General features: G+C 38.8%; 1 protein-coding gene across 1 annotated transcript; it reads left to right on the top strand.

The window, feature by feature from the left end:
• The first annotated feature begins 326 nt into the window (after window positions 1-326).
• Window positions 327-17,530, top strand: SPATA22 (spermatogenesis associated 22). The gene is made up of 9 exons (XM_070560878.1): window positions 327-504; window positions 1,756-1,871; window positions 4,319-4,447; window positions 6,410-6,470; window positions 6,602-6,697; window positions 9,634-9,976; window positions 12,180-12,309; window positions 14,169-14,266; window positions 17,139-17,530. Exons 2-9 carry the CDS (start codon window positions 1,829-1,831, stop codon window positions 17,328-17,330), a joined length of 1,092 nt encoding a protein of 363 aa, XP_070416979.1. The 5' UTR covers window positions 327-504; window positions 1,756-1,828; the 3' UTR covers window positions 17,331-17,530.
• Window positions 17,531-25,309: the final 7,779 nt, after the last annotated feature.

Below are 25,309 nucleotides of genomic sequence, written 5' to 3'. Positions count from 1 at the left end.
CGGCCCTTGGGTCCTTCTCTTCCAGGCACCCTCCGTGGCGCCGGCGGCCTCTCATAAACTCCTGCCTAGAAGCTGAGAAGTGACCGCGGGCGTGGGGAGAGGGCTGGGCGACCAGCCCGGGCACAGCTGGCCGACGAAACTTGGGCAGAGGCCGGCTGCCCAGCAGAGCTGCCACCGCCTCACCGGCCACTAGCACAGGCCGGTCCCTCCCTGGGCAAAGCTCTAAGGAGGTAGACCATCCCCGCACCGCGTCCCTCAGAGCGCGAGAACGCGAGGGGAAGCACGTTCACGTCAGCGTCCCTGCGAGAGCTGCCGCACCTCTTTCTGTCACTGAGCCCAAGCCCCAAGGCCGTGGCCCCTGCGCTTGCGCGGTGGGCTGGCTGGGCAGGCGCGCATGCGCACGCTCGACTTCCCGCGCTTTTCCGGAGGTGGGGAGGCGGCGGTAGCTGACTGGGCTGTCGCAGCGGCGACGGTTGAGCGAGTCGAGGGAGCCTAAGGGTTAAAGTTGCGTGTCGTGTCGGCAGGTGGGTCAAGAAGGGAAAGGCTGTTGTTTTTAGTTACTGAACTGCCCCCCCCCCCCCCCCCCGTCTCTGGGTCAGGAGGGATGGTTGGAAGAGACATGAGCTCTGACTGGAGCCCCTGCCCCCCTCCAGCGAGGGGCCGAAATGGGCCTCCGGGCCTCCGTGTGAGGCAACGGGCTCTGTGGCCATTCAAGTCTAATTGGAAGCTGGGGTGGGGTGCACTCAGAGTCCCGGCCGCAGGCTCAGCGGGCCAGGGGGGATGTTACACTTGTGTTTATTTTGTTTGCTTGATCCCCGGAAACGTAACGGCCGCCGAGGCCCCCTCTGGGTTTAGGCAGCGAGTTGCGTTGCTATTTCTGTGCTGAGAAGTTGCGTCACGTCTGTTTCGGTTCCTGAAATGGCGTCAGGAGCGTTTTCGAGAAGGGCCTGCTGTCTCCAGCTTCAAGCCCACGATAGGGAAACAAGGCAGAGGCCGTCCCTGCCCTTATGTTTCCCCTGTGCCATTCCATAAGCGATTTTGGAAATTAATATTCACCTCAGTATGATCTGCATTCATACTTAGTTGCGTTCGTGTCTGCCCGCCTCGCTGGGTAGTGAACTTGGGAGCAGAAATGGTCTCGTTTAGGTTTGTTTCTTGCGTTTTCACGCCACAGGTGTTTGTTGAATTCACTTGGGATTGAAATAGATTAGGAGGCAAAATAAACAGGGAAAAATTTGCAACAGCAATTCGGTTGTACAGAAAAAACTTGTTTTACCTGTTGAAGCTGTAGAAACTGAGTGGAAACTTGTGATTCCGATTATTCTGGATGTTAAGGGATCGGCAGGCACAGTGTTTTAAAGTGAGGCGCCGAGCGTGTTGTCACATGGCCGGTTCCGCCGTGTCTCCCCCCTGGCCTTGCAGGCATGTAGGATTGCCGGTGTCGTCGTCCGTTTCCCTCTTTATGGATCTGGTTCAGAATTATTCTCGTTGTGGCTCCTTGATTCTGAAATAAATGACATAGACCGCGTGAAAATCCGCACGTGTTTAGGAAGCAGCGTGGTAGCCACCTTAGTCCTCACTTATTTCGAACAGAGTTGCAAAGATGGGTTATGTTGTGAATTCTTCCTCAGAAAGCAAAGGACTCCATGAAGTGTTTGCATGATCAGGTTTTGAACCATGAATCCGGTGGATACCAGGTTAAGAATTAGATTTTGCTGTTGATAGACTGTGAGTCTCACGTTTCTTTCTTTGAAGGTTTAGCCAGACAACTTCATGTTGTAAATTGGGAGCGTGTAAGAAAAAGTGACAGTCTTTGATAGTGAAGGAAATGAAGAGAAACCTAAATGAAAGTTCAACTCGAAGTACAGCAGGTATGGAACAACGTTTAAATTTTTCTATATTTTGTAAATACCATGTAAAGCCTCTGTAGTTTTTAGATGGAACATTTTGGAAGGAACTTTTAAAAAGACTGCACATGTAGTCTAGCCTCTTTACTTTTTAGGTCCAAGGAAATAAAATAACTTACTTAAGGCAAAACATTTGGTGTAGAGGTAAGAGTAAAATCACACTTTGCTGGATTTACTCTGCAAACCCTATGTACTTGTTCTGTGCTTTTAAGCTGAAAACAAAGAAATAGATATATTTGTATTTGTACTTGTGACTGACTTATTTAAAATATCTCCAGGGGCTGGCCTGGTTGCATAGTGGTTAAGTTCACATGCTCTGCTTTAGAGGTCCAGGGTTCGTGGGTTCAGATCCCGGTATGGATCTAGCATCACCCGTCAAGCCACGCTATAGCAGCATCCCACATAAAATAGAGGAAGATTGGCACAGATGTTAGCTCAGGGTGTATCTTCCTCACGCGCACACACCAAAAAAAAAAAAAAAATTCCAGAATCACTTCTGTCTCCCTAACCGCTTCCCCTGCCATTTCCCCTGCTTTCCTAATTTGTTAGTTAAAGGACAGAGGGCAAGAGTAAGAGAACCAGGGGAATGATGAGAATGACAATGAAGATGGTAATAGCTATCATTTGTGGTGGATGTGCTGCATTCTAGACATTTAATTATATGCATTAATTTATTTAATCCTTACACCAACCCTCTGAGATAGGTATTATTACAGTCATACGTTGCTTAAGGATGGGGATACATTCTGAGGAATGTGTTGTTAGGCGATTTTGTCATCATGCAAACATCCTAGAGTGTACTTACACTAACCTAGATGGTCTAGCCTACTACACACCTGGGCTATATGGTCCTAATCTTGTGGGACCACTGTCGTATATGCAGCCCGTTGTTGACCAAAATGTCATCATGCGGTGCTTGACTGTATTACTGTTCCTGTTTTCCAAATGGGAAACTGCGACATAAAGAGGTTAAATAAGTAACTTATGAAGTGGCAGAACCAGTATTTGAACCTAGGAATCTGGCTCAAGGGTCCATGCTCCTAATCACTATATTATCCTGTCTCTCAGTATATGTCATTTTGGCACAACAAGTTTAAGGAATTTGCCCAAGTTTATGCTTAGAAGTTGTAATTCAAACGTACTTTGAAGTTGTAATTAAAACCCAGGCAGTCTGACTCCAGAGCACACATCATTTTCCCAGACTTTCATCAGAGAGTTTTCACAGAGTGTATGTTCTCCCGTAGTACAAGTGTTGATGGACCACCTAGAGTATGGTATGGTGGCAAGATGTCTGAACTGAGATTTAGGAAGCCTGGGTCCTATCTAGGTTCTTCCACTGTGGCAATGTGCAAGCATTTTGGACTTCTTTTTCCTTTGAGATCCCTTCTAGTTTTAGTGTTTATAAATTCTGACTTTTGGTTTGACTTGAGATCCAAGATCTCCCATCTGGAGGGTTTGGAGGTAGTTTTTATTCGCATTTGCATTGGATATTATCACTCTAAGGCATTCTCAGAATGATCCACAGAAAATATGCATTACAGACATGAGGAGTACTTGTTAAACCTGCAGAGTTTTGGAGACTGGCCTGGTGGCATGTGGTTAAGTTTGTGCGCTCTGCTTTGGCAGCCCGGGGTTTGCACGTCCAGCCTGGGTGTGGACCTACACACACTGCTCATCAAGCCATGTTGTGGCAGCATCCCACATACAAAGTAGAGGAAGATTGTTACAGGTGTTAGCTCAGCGTCAATCTTCCTCAAGCAAAAAAAAGAAGATTGGCAACAGATGTTAGCTCAGGGCCAATCTTCCTTACCAACCAGCACCCCCTCCCCCCCAAAAATTGCAGAGTTTTGGCTTTTAAACCAAATCTATTGAAATAAAATTTGTGAGAGTAGGGTCTAGGAACTAGCATGTTAAGCACAATTCCAGATAAATTTAGTCTAGCTAAAGTTTGAAAACTGTGGCCTTAAAGGGTATGCTACCATAGTCCAAAGAGTGGTTGGGGTTTTGGAAAGCATGGGTCAAAGTTTGGTTCTCTCTCACCTCTATTGTACTTGAAGGGTCTTCTCCAATTGATAAGGTAATAGGCAAGCACAGGAGGGGAATGAGGAAAACAAAAAGTGGATTTGGAAAGAGTTGGGAGGTGAGGGAGAAGATGGGAATTACTTTCAAATGAGGAATTAAGGCAATGTTAACGTAGAACAAGGAGGTGTTTTTAGAGAGACAAATGAGGCTATCCAGGATCTTAAAAAGAGAATATAACAATCAATCCAAAGATATAAAAATATATCTATAATAAATATAAAATTGACATATAGAAGTAGACAAGTTGTATATTATTATGTGCTAGTAATTATTCTATAATTAGATCCATTTACCTATTATGTACTAATTTATTGGCACGTTCACTTTAGGCTGTTTGCCTGTACCGTTGTTCAATCAGAAAAAACGGAATAGACAGCCATTAACCTCCAATCCACTTAAAAATGATCCAGGTATCAGTACTGCTTCTGACAGTTATGATTTCCCTCCTTTACCAACAGGTAAGAAAATAAGGTGAAAATTTTCAGAGAATAAGAACTAGGATTATAGCAAATTACCATTTCTATTTTATTATGATGGAAATAGAAAGCTTTTTTTTTAAAAAATTCTTTCCACTCTCCAAATATAGGGATTACTTGGCTCTTTCTGAACATTCCAGTACAGTAGTTTGAGTTTCCTTGTCTACAAGGGTGGCTTAGCATTTAAATGGAGTATCTTAGATCTGGGGGCTTTGTTCTAATGAAGTAGTAATGTACGTTGTAAAGATTTTTTTTTCTTTTTCAAGACACACAATGTATATTGTGACTTACATATTTGGTGGTAAAGAATATGGAAACTCAGGTTGCCTCAGGAATAGGGATAAGTGTGCACGGGAACACAGGAAAAATGGAAGAAAACAGACCTTAGGAGGTACAAGCCCGGGAATTTCTGGTGCTTCGCCCTAGTCTTTTTTCTCTTCTTGTACCATTTTTGCCTGTCTTTGTTCCTTGGCTCTTTATTCTCTCATCCAGTTGGCTTCTTATAGCTTCAGCTAGCACATGAACTAACTTGCCCTTGCTGGGAGTTAACATAACCTTTTAGTCCTAGTTCTCAGAGTCCATTGTTGACTCCCCTCTGGATCTCTTGATTCAAATTCTAGAGGCAGAGGTCTTCTGGTCCAGCTCGTCTTTTTAAGTGAGGTCACCAAAATCTTGGTTTAGCTTTATAGTTAGGCCTCTCATCCCTGAAACAGTTAGCTATGGTAGTGGGTGCTGGGAGCTCTTAATGTTTGCTGACTTTTTGCTTCTTTCCAGAAGAAGGCATAACCAGACAGACATTCTGAAATATACTTGGTTCATGCTGATTATATACATTTACATTTTTGGGGGCACATTTAAAAAATCTTTAATAGGATCATATGCAACTAAAATTTTAAAGTCTCTTTATATATATATTATATGTTATATATATATATATCAATACTTGTATTGTTAATTCCATCCAGTGTGCCACTATAGACCTTAATCTACTTCTAAATCTATAATTATTTTGTTTTCTTCCATATTTGAGGAATTTGAAGTATGAATTTCATATTATTCCCACTTTTATGGTTAAAAAATGAAAAGTTCACATAGATGTGCGTAAGTGGGCATTTATCTGGCATCCTCTGCCATTTAAAAAATTCCCTACCATTTGAAATATTTTTATAGGTAGCATAAATGTTAACCTTGAAAAATAACAACAGTTTGAGCTACTCCTGAGGGAAGCGTGCATCCTCCTGAAATATTGAACTCTCCAAGCTCTGACTGGGATTACTATCTGTCAGAGATATAATAAGGTTCTTATATTGGTAAGAGATAGGAGTAGATCAGTGTTTTTCAAATTTTTGTCTTGATCGATTAGTCACATTGGGAAACAACCAGTCTTTTAAAAAAAGAAATAGAAGAGAATAGAGTAGAATAGAATAGAAAATATCAGTATATCACATATAGTAAGGGTAAAAATTGATGGTGAAATTTTATATTCCCTCCTCTCTCTCTTTCTTTGTCTCTCTCTGTCTTTGTCTCTGTCTCTGTCTCTGTCTCTCTCTCTCACACACACACACACATGCATGGACACCGAGCATATATATGTTCTGAGTTATGATGTATTTCTTGCTGTGGGTTGGGATCAAAAAAGTCTAAGAAACATTGATTATGCTGAATTCATATTATAAAGTATAAGGTACTACATTAGGATTGATTGTGGAAAAGATACAAATTAAACTATTACCTTTGCTTAAAATACATTGGGGAAGAAAGATAAAAATTAATAAGGCAGGCCGTGAAAAGTTCCACCACAAACTGCTGTTGAAGAATAAATCCATATCTTTAAGTTCTTTTCTTCTTCAAGCTTTCAACTCCCCAAATTAAATAAATATGAAATAATTATTTTAAAAGATGCTACCTATATTACTTTTATCTATGCTATTTATATCTTTTGAGATTGGGCCTGGGACGCTATGAATCCAGAGTTGCCTCCTTTAACGAAAGCAATGAACACAGGGTATGTGGAAAAATATACACCAATAAATGTGTGTGTCTGTTACTGACTGATATTATTCTTCTATGTATATTTTACATTTCTCAATTTGGGAACAAACTATTAATATTTAATAAGACTTGTTTCCTTGAAAGGCAAGCACCACATTCAGTTTCTCATCCCCTGAGAAATCAAGATTTTGTGTCTACGTCTATTCAGTCAAATACTGAAAGGAGCAAGAGTGATTGGAGGTGAGTCTACTTACGATTTCTCTTTCTTCTTCTATTCCTTCTTCTCCTTCCCCTCTCTTCCTCTCCTCTCCTCCCTCCTCCTCCATCTCTTCCTCTTTTCTCAGACAGAATTACATTTAGGAAATTTCTATACTTAATAACTAACTACAGCAATATTAGCTATGTTTTATAAAAGAAGTTAGGAGAACGTGATAGTTAAAACTTTGAAAATAGGTAAATTTAGCAGTGATTATGTTTCCAAAGAATTCTTCATGTTATAATGAAATTTCTGTTGATACTTATCAGCATGAGTTGATTTTGCTATTGATCATTAATGATCCAAGTGGCAATAGTAAAGAGTCAGGAATATAACTGTATCTTGATGTTGGCTATATTTAAAAATAGAATGCTCAGTCTTACCCCAGTAAGACAGTCAGCTCCAAGGTAAATAGAATGGAATAAGACAGAAAGATGGAGAGGAAAATCCATGGGCATCTGCAGTGGTAGGGCCTCAAGAAATGAAGAGGACCATCAAGGAAGATGGTGAGGGTATTTCTGGGTCATTGCCATGAGGATCTAAGTGTAATGCCTAAAGATTATGAAAAAAATGAATAGATAGAAAAACAACATGGATTATTTTTTAGGTTGGATTTTAGTATTCTTGGCTAAGTGGCAACTACTGAAGGAAATAATTTTGAGAACAAAGTATTGGAGAAACAACAGCAAACATGTATATCAATCATTGTTTAGTGCATGAGTATCTTAATGATCCTTACAACAGCTCTTTGAAGTTAATATTACCCTTACTTTTATTAGATAAAGATACTATATTTTTTTAAAAGGGGCAAACTTTTAATAAAGTGGTTAATACATCAAAACAATATTTTTATTTTTAAAAAATTAGTTTTGACATTATCACTCACGCTAGTTTCTTCAAGACCAGTCAGAAACTTTCTTCAGGACCAGGGCTTGAAGCTGGACCTATTCAGTGGTTTGAGGTGGTTCTTTGAGACACAATTCCAGCTGCAGGTGCTAGGAGGAAATCCGTTCTGACGGGCATTAGTCAGAGAATGAGGTAACATTGTAATCTGGACAGGAAGCCAGAATTGGATATTCCAGTTTGAAATAATAGATGATCTATATCAGACAGTTGGAATATAACAGAAAATCCAGAAGCAGAAAACATTTGAAAACATAGGTAGGTAGTTGGAAATCTGTTGAAGATCTTTTAACTGGTTCTATGCTTAGATTTAGAATCTAGGCTGTAACTTCACATCCATCTGGCCCTAAGAACAGCCTGTCCTTGAGAAGAATCTCAGGGAGACACTGCTCCCTGCCCTGCTCAGGAGCCACTACAACTGAGGCTTCACGGTCTGCTTGGGATGTTGAGCTTAGTTGGATCGGCTGCTGAAGCAGCATCTTGTGTGTGGGCACACCCCGCAAGATCAAAGGACTGCAGTTCTCCCAGCGCTGGTCTCCAGGCTAGGAACACCTCTTGAGCAAAATGTTGGAGGAAGTTGCAGATGTGCTGTTACTAATAAGCACTTGTGAAGCTGAAAGAAAGTTTCCTAAACTATGAATAATAAAAGAATTTCCATGGCTATGAGAAAGCAAAGAGAAAATTCCTATTCCCTCTATTGAAAAATAAAATTACTGCCATAAAGGGGCTGGCCCCGTGGCCGAGTGGTTAAGTTCACGTGCTCCGCTGCAGGTGGCCCAGTGTTTCGTTGATTTGAATCCTGGGCGTGGACATGGCACTGCTCAGCAAACCACGCTGAGGCAGCGTCCCACATGCCACAACTAGAAGGACCCACAACGAAGAATATACAACTATGTACTGGGGGGCTTTGGGGAGAAAAAGGAAAAAAAATATAATCTTTAAGACACGAAAAAAAAATACTGTCATATGAAGAGGTGATCAATGTAGGAAAAAAGTCTTATAGAGGTGTATCAGGCAGTTAATAATAATCCTAATAATATTTTTTCCTGGGTCTTGTGATGTTTGTGGCATTTATCAACTTTTTAAATTTTGTAATTATTTGTGATTTCTCATTATTTTCATAGCTGATTTTGTACCTAATTTACTTAAGAAGACTCCTCAAATTATACCAGGTTAAGGCTCCATACAGTCTGAATTTGTTCCTCGTTACTAGGGAACCTAGACCTTTTTTTGGGTTTTTCCTAACAAGGGATGGGTTGTATTGTGTGCCTTCTTGTGGTACTTGTGGTATTTTCGGGAAAGTTATTCAGAAATAAGAATTTGTGACTTGGGCTAGTTTTTTCCTGTGGAACTCTTAACTAGCCTGCTCAGAAATTACGCTTTTGATTTTATTAACCTTGTGTTCTGATCAGCTGATACAACTCACTTAGATTAATGTAGTTAGTAAAATGCTGCAGCAGATTCATAAGTAGGGCTTTTAAGCTACATAGTAAAAGTACAAAATTTCTAATCAAATAGCTATATACCTTCCTTATATTTAGTCTCCTTGTGATTTAAAATCACCAACAAGCCATAGTTTAATTTTTTAAAATTTTACTTTGTAGGAAATTTTAAAATAAATGTATAAAGAAGTAAGCAGAGGTCCTCAGAATCTTACCACTTGGAGACAACCACTGTCATATGAAGGCTTGTATAGTTTAAAAATATACTTTATAGCACTGGACTCTGAGTGGGGAGACTGGGGTTCTCTGGGTTCTGGATTGTCAGTAACTTGCTATGTGACTTCGGGCAAGTTACTTCCTCCCTAAGGCTCAGTTTCCTCAGCTGGAAAGAGAGGTATAATATATTGTAGGGTTGTTGTGATGACGTATTTGGAATTTCTGACTAGTCGGTAGTTACAAAGTAGTTTATAAACCACAGATTACCATGTAAATGCAAATTTTCATTATTTTCTTTTAATTAGAAAAAGTATATAGAAACAAAAACTAATACTAATTTTACAAAAAACTTATTACAGCTACAGAGATGCCAACAAAAATACTGGCTTGAAAACTTGGGATAGAAATGATTTTAAGCCTCAATGTAGAAGAACAAACCTAATGGAAAATGATGGGATAAATTCTTGTCCAGTGAGATTGGGAGCTCAACAACAGAAACAGTTAAGAATATCTGAACCTCCTAACTTATCTCACAAAAGAGAAACTGAAGCACTCAGACAAACACATTCATCAAGAAAATCAGGCTCCACAATGAGAGGTCTAGACCAAAACAGTGCATTACAGGCATTTAAGCCCAATTTTCAGCAAAATCAAGTTAAGAAGAAGATGTTGGATGATATTCCAGAAGAAAATACTCTCAAGGTAAACTTTTAAATATAAATTATTTACATTTTTTATATTTACATTTTAAAATATGAGATAAATAAGTATTTAGAAAGTTACAGCGATAAGAGCATTTGAAATCAATTCCATGGCATGTATTACTTGATCAGCACAAATAGCCAGTTCCATTGGAGTAGATGAATGGTCGTTTCCAAAATATTTTCTGATAGCTGGTGAATGGCGATTCTATTCCATAGTTGCTTTAGATTGTATTACTGGGTTCTGGATTTCACTGTTTTCTAATTATTGAGATGATGACAGTTAATCATGGCTTGCAGAAATTCTCCAAGCTCTTCATGTGTCAGTCTAAGTTTCTTGTAACAGCAGTCAGCAAACTTTTTCTGTAAAGGGGTGGATAGTAAATATTTTTGGCTTCATGGGCCATATTGTCTCTCTTGTAACTATTCAACTATACCACTCAGCTCTGCTGTTGTAGCTTGAAAGCAGCCATAGACAATACATAAATGAATGGGTGTGGTTGTGTTCCAGTAGAAGTGTATGAAAACAAGGCAACAGGTTAGATTTGGACCACAGGCCATAGTTTGCTGACCTCTGCTCTATAATCTGGTCTTATTTTACTTTTCCAGCTTCATATTCTATTCTACTAATTCTCCAGTGCACTAGCCATTTCAAACTCTTCACAATTCTCTAAACGTGATATACTCTCTAATACAACTCTGCTTTGGTTGATATTCTTCCCTGTACCTCAGCCTTACTTCCTCTCTCCACTTCTTCTAATTGTTCTTTGTAAATGTCTTTTATATCTTATGTGTACCGGGTGTTCTCTATCTTGCCTGCCTTTCCTCCTGGCCCAATAGATTCTTTACGCTCTGCCACTCTCTGTGTTCTGGAAGGCTGAATGGTCCTACCTAATGCATCACCCTGGGATCCCTTAAGGCTGGAATCTCAGCCCTTAGCTGGCTTCTGTTAAGGGTCAGCCAGTGACAGTCACTGGCAGGACATCAGAAGCTGGGGGGAGAGGTTGGGTTTTTCCGTTCCCTCCCTGCTTAAATATTGTTTCTCACGCAGTAGCTGTGTCCCTGTATGATACAGCCTCCATGAGCCCAGCTTTCACAGGCTTGTTAGTTTCATTTCCTCCCCTTGTCCTTTTAGCCTAGGAGTGGTAGAAATTTCTTACTATCGTTAGTCTTTGACTGCTTAAGTACCCTGTGTTTGTTCTGCCCATACACCTGTAAGCAGTCTTTTCATTAAGCCATCTGGGGTAAATTCTGGTGTTTTTGTTTTTTTTTTTTGGCTGGAAATCTGACTAATAGAGCATATTTCACAGTGGTTCTCAACCTTATGTTTCCTTATACACTAGAATGATATGACATAGTCATCTTAGCAAAAAGTGGCTCACTATCTAAGTAGTCCTCAACGAGACACATTCATATTTTGGTTAAGGAGGAAGAGGAGGAGGGAGGGTAATTGTAGTCAGAAAAAAGTGTCCCAGCAAGTGTTCTTTCACTTTCACCACCCCCTTCACAAAGCAAAGGGCCCCCTCCCACCAATTAGTATTTTAGCACACTGTATTCTTAGTTGATCTTTCAAAATACGAACACATTCCCATCTCAGGGCCTTTACATATGCTTTCCCTTAGTACTCACTCAACAACCCATCTGAAATAATAGTCTCTGTCTTTCTTTATCCTTTTATCCTGTTTTTCTTAGGTATAGGATATATCAATTCCTGAAATTCTATTATGTGTTATTTGTTTTTTTCCTGAATCTCTCAATAGACTGCAAAATCTATGAGGGTAGATATATTTGGCACATAGTAGTTGCCAGTAAATACTTTTGGAATGAGTGAATGAGTATATCTGGCTTCCCTCCTAGAGTGGGAGCACATTAGCGGAAGGAGTTGTGTTTTACTCACTTGTGTTTATCATGGGCTTGGCACATTGATACTTTAAAAATATTCGATGATTGAACTAATGGATGAATGAATGCCCATATAAATAATTTTCTTCTTGATTGTCTCTAGGTGCATCCTAATTTCTTCTCCTATAAAGTGCTAATGATGACTTTAATTTTAGAGAGTAACTGTACTAAAATTTTCGTTAGTTCTTTTTATACATTTACACATTTGCCTATTATAAAGACCTAGAATCTTTACATAGAAAGTGAAAGAGTATGATGAAAAGAATGAAAGGTTTTTCTAATGCTATGTTTTTTTTCAAAAGGAAACCACATTATATCAGTTAAAGCTTAAGGAAAAAGATAATTCTTTAAGAATTGTATCTGCAGTTATTGAAAGCATGAAGTACTGGCGTGAACATGCACAGAAAACTGTACTTCTTTTTGAAATATTGGGTAGGTATAATACTTCAAAAATACTTTATTAATACTATTTGGATAATATTTTTGAATGTAAATAGGAATACATAAGGGATATTAAAGAAAAATAAAATTTTTCAAAAGGAGATTGTGGTTTATTAGGATCTTTTTCAGGTCCTGGGTCTGTCTGATTTAAAATGTATCTGGTTAATTGTGGTACTGTTCTTCTGATTTGTAGTGTTACACCTGGGAAGATTCTTACAAGTATCTATCTAACTCAACCCTTGAGGTACATGAGGAAATGGGGCAAATAATTAAAATAGACTTGAGTGAAATCACTTGGCTAGTTAGCAGTAGAAATGGATCTAGAATCCACATCTCTTTATTCTCAATCTAGTGTTCTTTCTACTATATTACACTAAATCCAGTAGATAAATTAAATCATATTTTAAATATTTTGAAAAAACATTTGTAAAGAATCCCTTACTGATGTGAGTAAACACTCTACAATTAATCTGTTTTCTAAATTAATATTTAAAAGAGGGAGAGTTTTGCAGAATGTTTCTGGAATTTGATTTTACCTAGAATAAAGAGGTAAACCAGTAAGAAGTAGAGATTCAAAACTCATTTTTCCTTAGTTTAAATAAAATAAACATTTAATTTGAATTATGAAATATTCTAAACATACAGAAAAGTATAGAGAATATAATAAACATCCGCGTACCTCTATTATAGATATATTTGACACTCCCATCCATTTTTCTTCTTCTCTAGAAATAATCACTGTGGTATCTTTCCTGTCCAGGCTTTTATAATTTTACTATATACGTCTGGTTTCATAAATTTATATATATTTTATTGCTCTATGTGTTTTAAAATATGCAGCTTACATTTTCATCCAATATTATGTTTTTGAGATTTAACCCTCTTTCTGTCCTGTCACAGTGTTGGCTTCATCCTGAGGCTGCAATTGTCTCTTCAGTAACTTCTGACTCTTCCCTTTTGGTATTAAGATGATTATCAAAGTTCTCTATACCACACATCCTTATACCACACTCTCACATTCTTTGATAGTTTCTTCTGGTGGTTCTTTCCCCAAAACCAGCAAATGACCCCTTGCATATCATCATTTCTGGCTGGGTAACAAGCCCATCACTGAAGCCCTGAGCTCTGTAGTTGGGGAATGGGATATGCTGATTGGTTTAAGTCAGTCTCATGTCACTCTGGGATCTTGGGGTGGGGACAAATCTCATCCAAATCGTATGGCTAAAAATGGCATAGGAGAAGTTTCCTAAAGGAAAATCTGTTAGTATTAGGGGAAATGGAGGCTGACCTTATAAAAACAAATGGATGGTTATTAAAGGAATGAGTAATGCTCTCATTTCATGATAATTCCTTGAGGTAAACATGAATTATTATTTGCATTTTGTAGATGAAACAGATTTGGAAGGAGTTAGGTAATTTGCTCAATTTAGTAAGTTGGAGAATTGGGACTCAAAGGCATGACTTCTGATTGTAATTCAATGTTTTTTTAAAATTAGACCACGATGCTTATTTGTTATATGTGTATATTTTATTATTCTAGAGTGTGATAGACTGGTCTGGGGATTTAACCACTCTATAGAATGTATTCTAAGAAAAAAGCTTCAGATGGCCAACTATTGTCAACTGTATGAATTTTGGCATTTAATCTGTTCCTAAGTTGGAGAGGGCCAGAAATTTCCTTAGTATAAAAGTTTCAAAAATATCTTTCCCTCTTAAAATGTCTTCATTGTTGTAAAATAAAACTATAAGAGGTTAATGTGGGAGTAGTTATTTAAATATCAACTTCTCTGTTAAATTTTATTTGCATTTTACCAGCACTGATTTTTCCCCCCTATTTTGATGTTGCTTAGCTGTTCTTGATTCAGCTGTTACCTCTGGGCCATATTATTCAAAGACTTTTCTTCTGAGAGATGGGAAAAATACTCTGCCTTGTATATTTTATGAAATAGTGAGTATTTAAGTATTGTTTGACTATTCTTTGCAAAGCCTATGCTAACAAAACATACAAATGCAGGCTATAATTCCGTTGTAGTAGAAATTCTGTTAACAGTTTAGTAGTACTTTCAACATTTTGTTTGATTTTGGTTCTGATATTAAAGTTGTTTATTTGTTCAACTAATATGGAGAGCCTCCTATGTGCAGGCGTTGTGCTAGATGAAAGTGATACAAAGTGGAATATAAGTGGTAAATGGCTCCTCCTTTCTAGCAGTTTATAATCTCAGAAAGATGGTTACATAAGTGTTACACTGTTACACTGTGGTATGATAGACGTATATGCAGGATGCTACAGAAGTCTATGGGACGGATGAGGCAGATCAGGGAAAGATTTTTGAAGAATGTAGTAACCGATCTTATCGTAGGTATTTAAGGACTAATAAATTAAGCCAAAGTGTTGAGGGAGGGGAACAAGTGGGGAGGAATGCATTCTAAGGTGAGAGATCAGCATATGCAAAGAAATAAAGCTAAGAGAGAGCGTGGATTGTAGAGGAAACTGCAAGTATTTATAATTACCAGAGTGTAGAGTTAATAAGTGATGGGGTTAAGGGTAGTGGTTCTGAAGTTGAGGGAAGGCAAAGAGTGGGCTGGGATATAGGGAAGAGGCTTAGCGACAGAGAAGGCTGGGAGTGACAAAGGAGGCTGGAGCCCTTTTAAGACTTACATACTTTGTAAAATTCTGAAATTGGCCTTACTTCTGACATAAGACTTGGATTCCAGTTTTTATGCTATCATTTAGTAGCTTTATGACCTTGAGGAAGCTGCTTAAACTTCCTGAGCTTCAGTTTTTTTATCTGTAAAATGGGGAGACTAAATCCTACTTTGAAAGGTTGTTTTGGAGATTGGATGATAAAATGGATAGCGCCTGCTACATAGTAGATGATCAAGAAATAGTAGTTGTCATGTTATTAATTTCTATAATATCTTGAATGCTTATTGTTTCCCCTGGTCTGATAAGTTTTTTGAAAACTTTTTTATTGAAGTATAACATATACAGAAAGGTACACAAATCATAACTATACAGTTGTCTGAAGTATCACAAAGTGAACATTATGAAGTTTGGCAAATAGAACGTTACTGTCACCATAGAACATTACTGTCACCCTGTGTATCCTTGTGCCTCCTTCCATTCACTACCTCCTGTCTCCTACTTAAAAGTAACCACTATCCTGATTTTTAATATCATAAATTAATTCTGCCTGTTTTTGAACTTTATATAAATAGTATCATATGGTATGTCTTCTTTTATGTGTGATTTCTTTCACTCAACCAATGTTTGTAAGATTCATCTGTTGTTGCATGTAGCTATAGTTCACTTATTTATATTTCTATGTACAATGTAATGTTGTATGAATATGCCAGAATTTAGTTTCCCGTTCTTCTGTTCGTGGGCATCAGAGTTGTTTCCAGATCTTTTGCTGTTGTGAATAATGCTCTGTGAACATTCTTGTATATGTCTCTTGTTGTGCCTATGCGTGCATTTTTGTTGGGTATATACGTGGAAGTAAAATTGCTGCATTATAGTGCATGTGTATGTTCTAATACACTAGTTATTGCCAAAGAATTTTCCAAAGTGTTGTACCACTTTAAACACTCAGAATCAGTGTAGGCAAGTTGTAGTTTCTCTTCGTTCTTATCAGTACTTAGTACTATCAGTCTTTTTAATTTTAGCTGTTTTAGTGGGTGTTTAGTACTATCCCATTTCTCTACAATTTCCTGGTGACTAATGAGGTTGAGCACTTTATATGTTTACTGGTCATTTAGATATTATCTTTTATAAAGTCCGTTCAGGCCGCTTGTTCTTTTTTTCTATTGAATTATTTGTCTTTTCTTATTGATTTATAGGAGTTCTTTTAAAAAAAACTATTCTGGTTACAAGTTCTTTGTCCATTATGTGCATTGCAAGTATTTTCTCATACTCCGTGGTTTGCTTTTTCAGTCTTAATGGTGGCCTTTGAGGAAATTCTTCACTTTAATATAGTCCTTTTGGCTAATGCTAAATTAGCTAATATTTTTCCTTGTAGTTAGAGCTTTTGATTACTGTTTAGTGAAAGCAATCCCAAAATACTTTAATTTTATTCGTGATCGAGAGGATTTGATGCTTGCTGGTCTTTTTCTGGTTTACTAGTCCCATTAAGGCATAGCCCTTTTGGGTCCCAACTCTAAGCCTGGGGTGAGGATGGGGGTGGTTACCAGAATCCCTTTTCCTTTGGGGCCTCTGACTCCACTTTTTTCTCCCAGCCCTATGAGCCAAAAGCTCTGCTCAGTTTCTCAAACTTTCAACTGCCTTGACTATAATTGACAGAGACCTCAGGGGGAAAGCATCCCCAAATATCAGGCCCCTTTCTGGACTCCTTTCCTCTCCCAGATGAGGTCTCTGTAATTTCTCACTGCCTTAGTATCTCTCTGATGTCTGCGAGGAGGCTTTTAAATATTTCAGTCAGCTATTCTAGTTGTTCTTAGCTGGAGAGTTGGTTTGAACTATGTAGTTTGCTGTCTACTGAAAGTGGAACTCTGCCAGTTCATTATAAGTGAATAATTCATGTGCCATTACATTGAGAATTATTCAGTCTTTTAAGAAGCAGCTGTCAGAAGCCCTTCTAGTTTGTAAGAAACCCACCCAAGTAAAGGTCTTTCCTCTGTGACAGGGCACCCACATATGCGTAGCTATCATGGTCTTGTCAGCAGTGGGGCCTTAAGTCAGCTGAGGGAATTGCAGCATTTTGTGGTGATTCATATTTAGTTGATCATATTATTAGTTTTAAATATTGAAATTCAGATGAAGTAATAAATAACCTTATTGATATTTGTTTTTTAAAAAACAGGATCGTGAACTTCCAAAACTGATTAGAGGTCGAGTTCATAGATGTGTTGGAAACTATGACCAGAAAAAGAATATTTTCAAATGTGTTTCTGTCAGACCGGCATCTGTTTCTGAACAAAAAACGTTCCAAGCATTTATTAAAACTGTAGATGCTGAGATGAGGTATTATACTAATGTAATGAATGAAATTTAAATAGTGATAAAGGAAGTTTAAATAGTATAATTTAAAGCTTTTTTCTGTTGTTATTTAAATTACCATCTCCATGGTTTTATAGCTACTGTTTTTCTGTATTTCATTTGTTGAATTAAATATTTAAATCCTTTTAAATGTGGAATGAGTTTTTGAAAAATAACTTTACTGTTTTTATAAAAATGGTGCATTTGCTAAAATTCAACAATCGTTTCAGATAAAAATGCTCAATGTAATAGGAATAGATACATACTTATTTAACACGAGGTAATAATACATTTGAGTCAGCCCAAAGGCAAACATCAAGCTTACTGGGGAAGTATAGAGACATTCCCACTAAAGTCAGGAACCAGAAAAGGGTACTCACTATCAGTATTGTTACTAAGCGTGATACTGGAGCTGCTAGTCTGTGTAGTTCATTTAATTACTTCAAATATTTAGTGAGCGTATATTCTGTGCCAACACTGTTTCAGGTGTTGGAGACAAAGCAGTTAACAAAGTAAATAAAGAATCTCTGAATTTATGGAATTAATATTCTGGGACCCGGAAAATACATTAGACAAAAGAGAAAAATTTGAGGTATAATAGTTATTGCTATTGGCAGATGATATAGTTGTATACACTTGCCCCTCCATATCAGTGGGTTCTGCATCCTTGGATTGAAAGGCCTAGGATGGTTGTATCTATGGTTGTATTGAACATGTACAGGTTTTTTTTCCTGTTAGTATTCTCTAAACGATACAGTATTTACATTGTATTAGGTATTAGAAGTAATCTAGAGATGATTTAAAGTGTATGGGAGTATGTGCGTAGTTTATGTGTAAATGCTATGCCATTTTATATAAGGGACTTAAGCATCCATGGATTTTGGTATCTGCGGGAGTCCTGGAACCAATCCCCCACAGCTACTAAGGGATGACTGTATGTGGGAAAACCTAAGAAACTCAACTGAGAAACTACTGCAAAAATGACATGATTTCGTAAGGTACTAGAATATAAAACCTAATATGCAGAAATCATCAGTAGATGTTATTTATATGACCTACAACCGTTAAAGTGTAAAATGGATAAAGATACCATTTAAAATAGAAAAAAAAGAGAAAAATATCCAAGACTAGCCAAGACTAAATGATAAATGTGGGAAGTATATGAACAAAACTTTACTAATGAAGGACACAAAAGAAGATGGACAAATGGAAAAATAAATCATTCTCTTGGATAGGAAGACAAATGATTTTTCTCAAATTAATTTTTAACACATAATTCTTTCTGTGTGTATACACAGACATGCATACACACACACACACACACACACACACACACACACATATTAGCCAAGCTGGATACTAAAGGTTATATAAAAAAATGAATGCTAAGTGAAATAAGTCAGAGGGAGAAAGTCAAATACCATATGGTCTCACTCATAAGTAGAAGATAAGAACAACGCAAACACACACAGCAACTGAGATTGGTTTGGTGGTTACCAAAAGGGAAGCAGGGAGGGGAGAGGGCAAAAGGGGTGATTTGGCACATGTGTGGTGATGGATTATAATTAGTCTTTGGGTGGTGAACATGACGTAATCTACACAGAATTCGAAATATATTATGATGTACATCTGAAAGTTATATAATATTATAATCCAATGTTACTGCAATAAAATAAATTTAAAAAGTCCTCACAAAAAATATAAATGAGTATAGGAAAACTCGGAAAAAGAACAATAGAAGATAGTTTTATTGGATATTGTAAAGCCTTAAACATGTTAAATTAGTTATCTATTGCTGCATAATTAATTACCCCCCAAGTTAGTGGGTTACAACAATAAGTGTTTATTATCTCTCACAGTTCCAGTGGGCCAGGATTTCAGGAGTGGTTTGGCTGGGAAACTCTGGCTTAGGGTCTCATATGAGGACCCATTTCCAAGGTGGCTCATGCACATGACTGGCAAGTGAGTGCTTGCTGTTAGTAGGAGGCCTCAGTTTCTTACTATGTGGGTCTTTCCAAAAGGCTGCTTGAGTGTTCTCATTACATGGTAGCCAGCTTCCCTAGAGCCAGTTATTCAATAGTGAGTTCGCCAGGTGGAAGCTACCCTTTTAACAACCTAGCCTTGGAAGTCACATAGCACCACTTCTACTACATTTTGTTTGTTAGAAATGAGTCATTAAGAACGGACCACCCTTAGGGAGAGGGGAATTAGGCTCTACCATTGGAAGAAAAGAGTGTCAAAGAAATGGCAGACATATTTTAAAACTAACACATATTAGGAAGGCATATTTATTCATGCCAAACATGGTACTGGTTCGTGAATAGACAGGCCAATAGAACAGAATTTAAAGTACAAAAATGATTCAAGCACATAGAGAACTTAGTGATAAAGGTAGCATCTGAAATCATGGAGAACAGAGAGTATTCAATAAATGGTGTTAGGGCCACTGGGAAGCATCTGGAAAAAATAAAGTTAAATTTTACACTAAGGTTTTTAATGTGTTTTATTCTTTTGTAGTCTTATTTAATATATTTAGCCTTTTCATACATTTGGAAGTTACTTTTGTGTAGGTTGCAAGGCATGGGGGTTTAACTTTATTTTTATTTCTCAAATAGGTGGCTAATTATTCCAGTGCCATCTCTTGAATTACTATTCAGGATGAAAGGAAAGTACATTATTTTCCTGTTGATTTGAAATACTATTTTTATTAGAAAATAAAACATACAAGCATGGGCCTTTTTAAGGCTCTTTTTGATTGATTTCTTAGCTGTTCTTATAGACATTGTCTCAAAGTCTTTTTAAAAAAAATCCTGTTGGAGTTTTGATTAGGATTGCATCAAATTTATAAATTACTTTGGGGAGAGCAGACATATTTATAACAGTAAATCTTCCCATTAGGGAAAATGGCATGTCTTTTTATTAAGATCTCATGTCTTTCAGTAAAGTTTTATAAATTTGTTTATAAAAATCTTGCACATTTCTTGTTTTATATATATATACACATTATATATGCATATGTATGCATTTAATTCTCTCTTTATTTCCTTAGACTTGTCCTTCTGAAACTCATCTTAACTCTTGCTTTTCCTCCCTATATCTTCTCCCTGTTCTCATTCTTTAGAACTCTATTGCTCACCCCTCTGTGAAGCAAGTAAGTGGAGGGGTGTGATAGTCTCCAGGTTAAAAAACAATCAAGATGGAAGAATCCCTTGGAAGGTACATGAAAGGAGGATGATAGCAAGTTCTTTTCTAGCTTTACAGTTACTGTCTATCAAAGAGTCAGTTGTGGTGCCGGTTGGGAGGTCACATCTGGAAAGATTGGTGTACTCTCGTGTAGAATACGGTGTATACTTTGAACCAGGAACCCATATATGGTGCTGGTTCTCCCATAGCCATGGTTTCATGAATCTGGGGATCAAGGGGTGGTAGCATGACTTATTTCTCTCGTTATTAGGCCAAATAATGTATTCACAGAATTTTTGCTTCCCACCGTCACAGTTTTGGGCTCTGCTGGTTTAGAGATCTTACTTTCTCTTATAGCCTAGGTTGTCCAAAAAGCAGAGACTGAGACAAAGTTCTGTTTGCTAGTAATTTGGGAATATTATCTCATTGGGAAAAGTGACAGAGGGTTGTAAAGAGAGAAGAAGAGAGAGAGCCAATACTGGGGTGGCTTATTGAGTTGGCCACCGCTAGGAGTGAATAAGTCTTGATGAAATGAGTCACAGGATCATCTACCTTAGTGAAAACAGGGGAAGCATATATTCATCAGCTCCAAGCACCTGTTATTTAAGGGTTGGCTCATGGGTCAACAACTCCTCTACACTTTCAGGCTGTGTATGTATGACTGTTAGGCTGGCTTCCCATGATATTCCACTCAATGGAATCAGAGAAACACTACGGCATGATGCAAGAAGCAGGTGGAACAGGCCTGAGATAATGCAGTCGGATTGTATCTGTGTAAAGCTGATTGAAGTCTGCAGAACAGGTTACTGCAGCTGTGGCTGGATTAAAAATGATGTCTGAGAGGGGCTGGCCCCGTGGCTGAGTGGTTAAGTTCGCGTGCTCTGCTGCAGGTGGCCCAGTGTTTCGTCAGTTCGAATCCTGAGCGCGGACATGGCACTGCTCATCAAGCCATGCTGAGGCGGTGTCCCACATGCCACAGCTAGAAGGACCCACAACAGAGAATATACAACTGTGTACCAGGGGCTTTGGGGAGAAAAAGGAAAAAAAAATCTAAAAAAAAAAAAATGATGTCTGAGAGAATCTGAGTGGTGCACAAGAAGTGTCTGATACAGTTCCCAAGGGAAGAATACTTCTACCAGGGTTGCTTCAATGGTTCTAGTCTCTGGAAGCTGAGACTGCTGCTTGGCCATTTTGGGTTATGTAACTGAACCAACAGGAAAACAAAGGAGTTACCATACTGTCTGGAGTAATTCAATCCAAATTACCAATAGAAAATTGAGTTTCTCTACATAACAAGGAAAGGAATGACCATGCCTGATATCCAGGAGATTCTTTGGGGTACCACTTAGTAAAAGTTAATGAAACTGTAGCAACCCAATAAAGGTGATAAAACTGAGGATTCAGACTCCAGAGGAATGAAGGTTGAATGTAAAGAACCCCATTGAGCTGAGATGATGACAAAGGGAATGTGGAATAGCAATGGGAGAAAGAATTATAAATGTTAGCTATGGCCTTGTGATCAATTGCAGGGTGAGGAAGAGCTGGAAACTGGAGGTAATCTGACACATAGGGAGAGTACTAGAGATGACGGTGGTAGCGGGGTGTTATTAAGGTTTTTCTACAGAGGTAAGAAGCTGTACGTACCTCAGTGGGATACAAATCTGGGTTTCTTTTCTATGTAGGCCTGAGGAAGAGTTGAATCTGATGTAGGAGAGTTTATCTTTTATTATCCTTTCCATAAATCTGCGTATGGTTGAGCATAGTAGTTTAATCCTTGTTAACAGCAGGTGTCTCTCTCCCCTGAGGTATTTTTATGGGGAATTGGGTTGTAGTGAGATTATTCCACCCTGGGAATCTTTCCAAAATATATGCCTTTCATGGTGGTACTCTGCTCAAAGACCTCTGATGGCTTCTTTTTGCCCATAGGATAACTCCTAAACTCCCACATTCTAAGATATTTTAGGATATTCACAGTCTGGTCCCTGCTTGTTTTTATGGCTTCTCCAACCATCTTCCTTCATCTTCAAAAATGTAGGCTCCAACCCCACAGGACTACTGTCCATTCCCTAAACAGGCAGTGATTAAGCATCCATGCATGTGCTGCTCTCCATACCCATCTTCCCCCAAACTATAGTCAAGTGTGTTCAGTGACTGTAATCAATCACTGCTCCAGGAGTCTCAGAGCATTTGTCCTAGAGAGGTCCTGGGTAATTATTTCTTCTTTAATGAGTTCCTCCAGGATCCGGACTCCTCTGGGATCCAGGGCCCCTTTGGCCCAGGGTTGTGTAGGGTGGGAGATGTGAGAAGGGATGTTGCAGACACAGGTGATAACAACAGAGGGTGTTACTTCACATGCCTTAGTGAATAAAGGGGAGCAGAATCTCAGGTCAGGCTCCTGGAGTCACCCTCAGGCACACTGGGTAAGTTGGGCAGAGGGTGAATGAGCTGGTCCCTTATGGTCCTTCCAACGTGAGGATCTTGATTACCAGTTTGTATGATGTTCTGCAGGATGGTTTTTCACATATGATAACCCTCTTCTTCTCCATCTCTCAGCCTTCCAAGATTTTTCCACATTATAGAAATATTTTGACTGATGTTCACCAGTTGTATTAATCTTTTTATTAAGGATAGCATTCATAAATATTACTTTGTAATGAATCTCATAAAATTGTATCATTTCAACACAAGACATCTCTGTGAGACAGGCATTTAATGTAGAGGTTCTTAACCCTTGACTATGTATTTGAATTACACAAAGAACTTTAAAATGCTTTGAGAGGCTAGCCCTCCTCAGGGATTCTGATTACACTTATTGGGGGAGGGTGCAGTAATCTGTATTTTAAAAATGTGTAGCTCAAAGTATGGTCCACAAACCAGCATCGCCAAATGTAAAATCTGTGCTTATAAAATGCGTAATTTTAGGCACCACACAGACCTACTAAATCAAAATCAGCATTTAACAGGGCCCTTAGGTAGTTCACATGTAAATTAAACTTTTAGAAGCACTGCCCTTTGTGATTCTTATTTGCAGTCCAGACTGAGAACTACTGATTCCACCAGGTGAAGATGGGGGGTAGGGGGAGGGCATCATTATAGGAGCAGCTGACGCTCATATGCTTGATCAGTGGCAGCATCTGCAAGTGCCGGCTTTCTGGTTTGTGATTCCTAATGAGACCGTTGACACCAGAGATGAGGCCCACTAGTTTCCCAGAGGAGAAAAATTCTGAGAAATTAGGCATATGAAACTTCACTTGATGCTTTTCTCTACTGCAACACCAGCACATTATGCCAACATGTTGAAAATTAGGAATGTGGCTCAATTAAACAGCATCAGCAGGGTGAAAATCCCAGCGGATGAACTAGGTTATGTTTCTTTAGAGAAGGAACTTCCCGTATCCCTTAATGCTCCTCCTTAGCTTTCTTAGTCAGCCCTGAGGCACACTTTGAGGTATGAATATCTGGAGAAGAACTGGAGCAAGGTCTCAAGGGTAGTAATTATCTCTATTTTTTTCCTTTTCTCCCCAAATTACTAAACCTCCCCATCAGATTAATTTTTTCGGAGTAATATCACTGAATCCTATGGATATCAACAAGGAAAAAGTGACAGTGTAGCTGTGTATACTGGGTTGTCTGTTTAGGATAAAGAGTAGTGTGGTTGAGGTAGTCTAGTATTTTCCATAAGTCTGAGGTTACATCTGGGAATTCTGTAATAAAGTGTCAAAAACTAATGAGTTCTTGTTCTGCGAGGATTTGATAGCAGTAGATATTCTGACTTAACAGGAGTTTGCTGTATTTAAAGTTGGATGAATGTGTGTCTCAGCCTGGAGCACATCCAGGAAATATTTATGCAACATCGGCTACATCCGGGTACTGTGCCAGGTGCTGGCACTGCTGTAGTCATGAGGCAGACAGAACCTTTCCTGCATGGAGTTTACAATCTGGTAGGAAAGACAGCTATAAACAAATAATCTCCTGGGCATTGAGTGTTATGGGACAAGCACAGGATGCTGTGGAAACATAGAAGCGTGTTCTTACTTGGTCTGGGATAAAAGGGAAGGTTTAGCTGAATAAGTGACATGTAATATACCTGAAGGATAAGTAGGGGCAAGTCAGGTGAAGAGGGAGCAGAAGGAAGAAGATGCTACTGTAGGGGAGGAGGACATTTCCTCTCCCCAAATGGGGGTTCGTCTAGCTGGAGAACGAATTAAATTCACATGAGACAGAATAGCAAGAGAAAATTAAACAAAGCTTTATGAGGAACCATGGCCCGGGGCCTTTCTTCCCGAAGGAAGAAAGGGCACCGAAGAAGTGGGGTACACATAGTGGTTATATACCCGCAAACAGGGTGTTTCACATGTGATTGAAATGTCCCTTTTACAATAGTCACGAGGCCGCTCTGTCAGCACAGAACTCGATGGAAATGACAGATAGGTCTGCTGTCCCAGTGAACACCGCGGGGTGGCAGGTGTGTTGCCTCGGGCTGGCGGGGGTGGGGGTGGGGGCGGTGGTGGTGTCACAGATGAGCGCCGCAATCGGTTCCCAGCCTAAAGAAAGATGCTTAATCTTTAAGGAGATGCCAACGTTGGGAGGGGGAGGGAAGTCAGTTACAGGAGGTTACCAGACTAGCACAATAAAATGCAGATTTAAGTCCTTGCCTTTGGTATTGATTAAGAGTTTTTAGAGAGAAGGTCATCTCCTTTCTTCTTCCTGGTACAGAGAGGGAGGCACCTTTTACAGATAGAGATTTACCTTACAAATGTAAATGTGTCCTAACAAAGGGCAAGTTCCATTCCTCCTTCCCTGTCCCAGTTT

This window comes from Equus przewalskii, chromosome 10, assembly GCF_037783145.1.
Source record: "Equus przewalskii isolate Varuska chromosome 10, EquPr2, whole genome shotgun sequence".
Taxonomy (NCBI): Eukaryota; Metazoa; Chordata; class Mammalia; order Perissodactyla; family Equidae; genus Equus; species Equus przewalskii.
Note: the sequence above shows the minus strand (reverse complement) of the source record. Positions and strands in the feature narration are given on the sequence as shown.

Excerpts from the sequence above, each read along its gene's own strand:
- SPATA22 (XM_070560878.1), top strand. The coding sequence starts at position 1,829 with ATGAAGAGAAACCTAAATGAAAGTTCAACTCGAAGTACAGCAG. Across the intron at positions 1,872-4,318 it reads TTCAACTCGAAGTACAGCAG|GCTGTTTGCCTGTACCGTTG; the intron begins GTATGGAACAAC and ends CGTTCACTTTAG. Across the intron at positions 6,471-6,601 it reads ACGAAAGCAATGAACACAGG|GCAAGCACCACATTCAGTTT; the intron begins GTATGTGGAAAA and ends TTTCCTTGAAAG.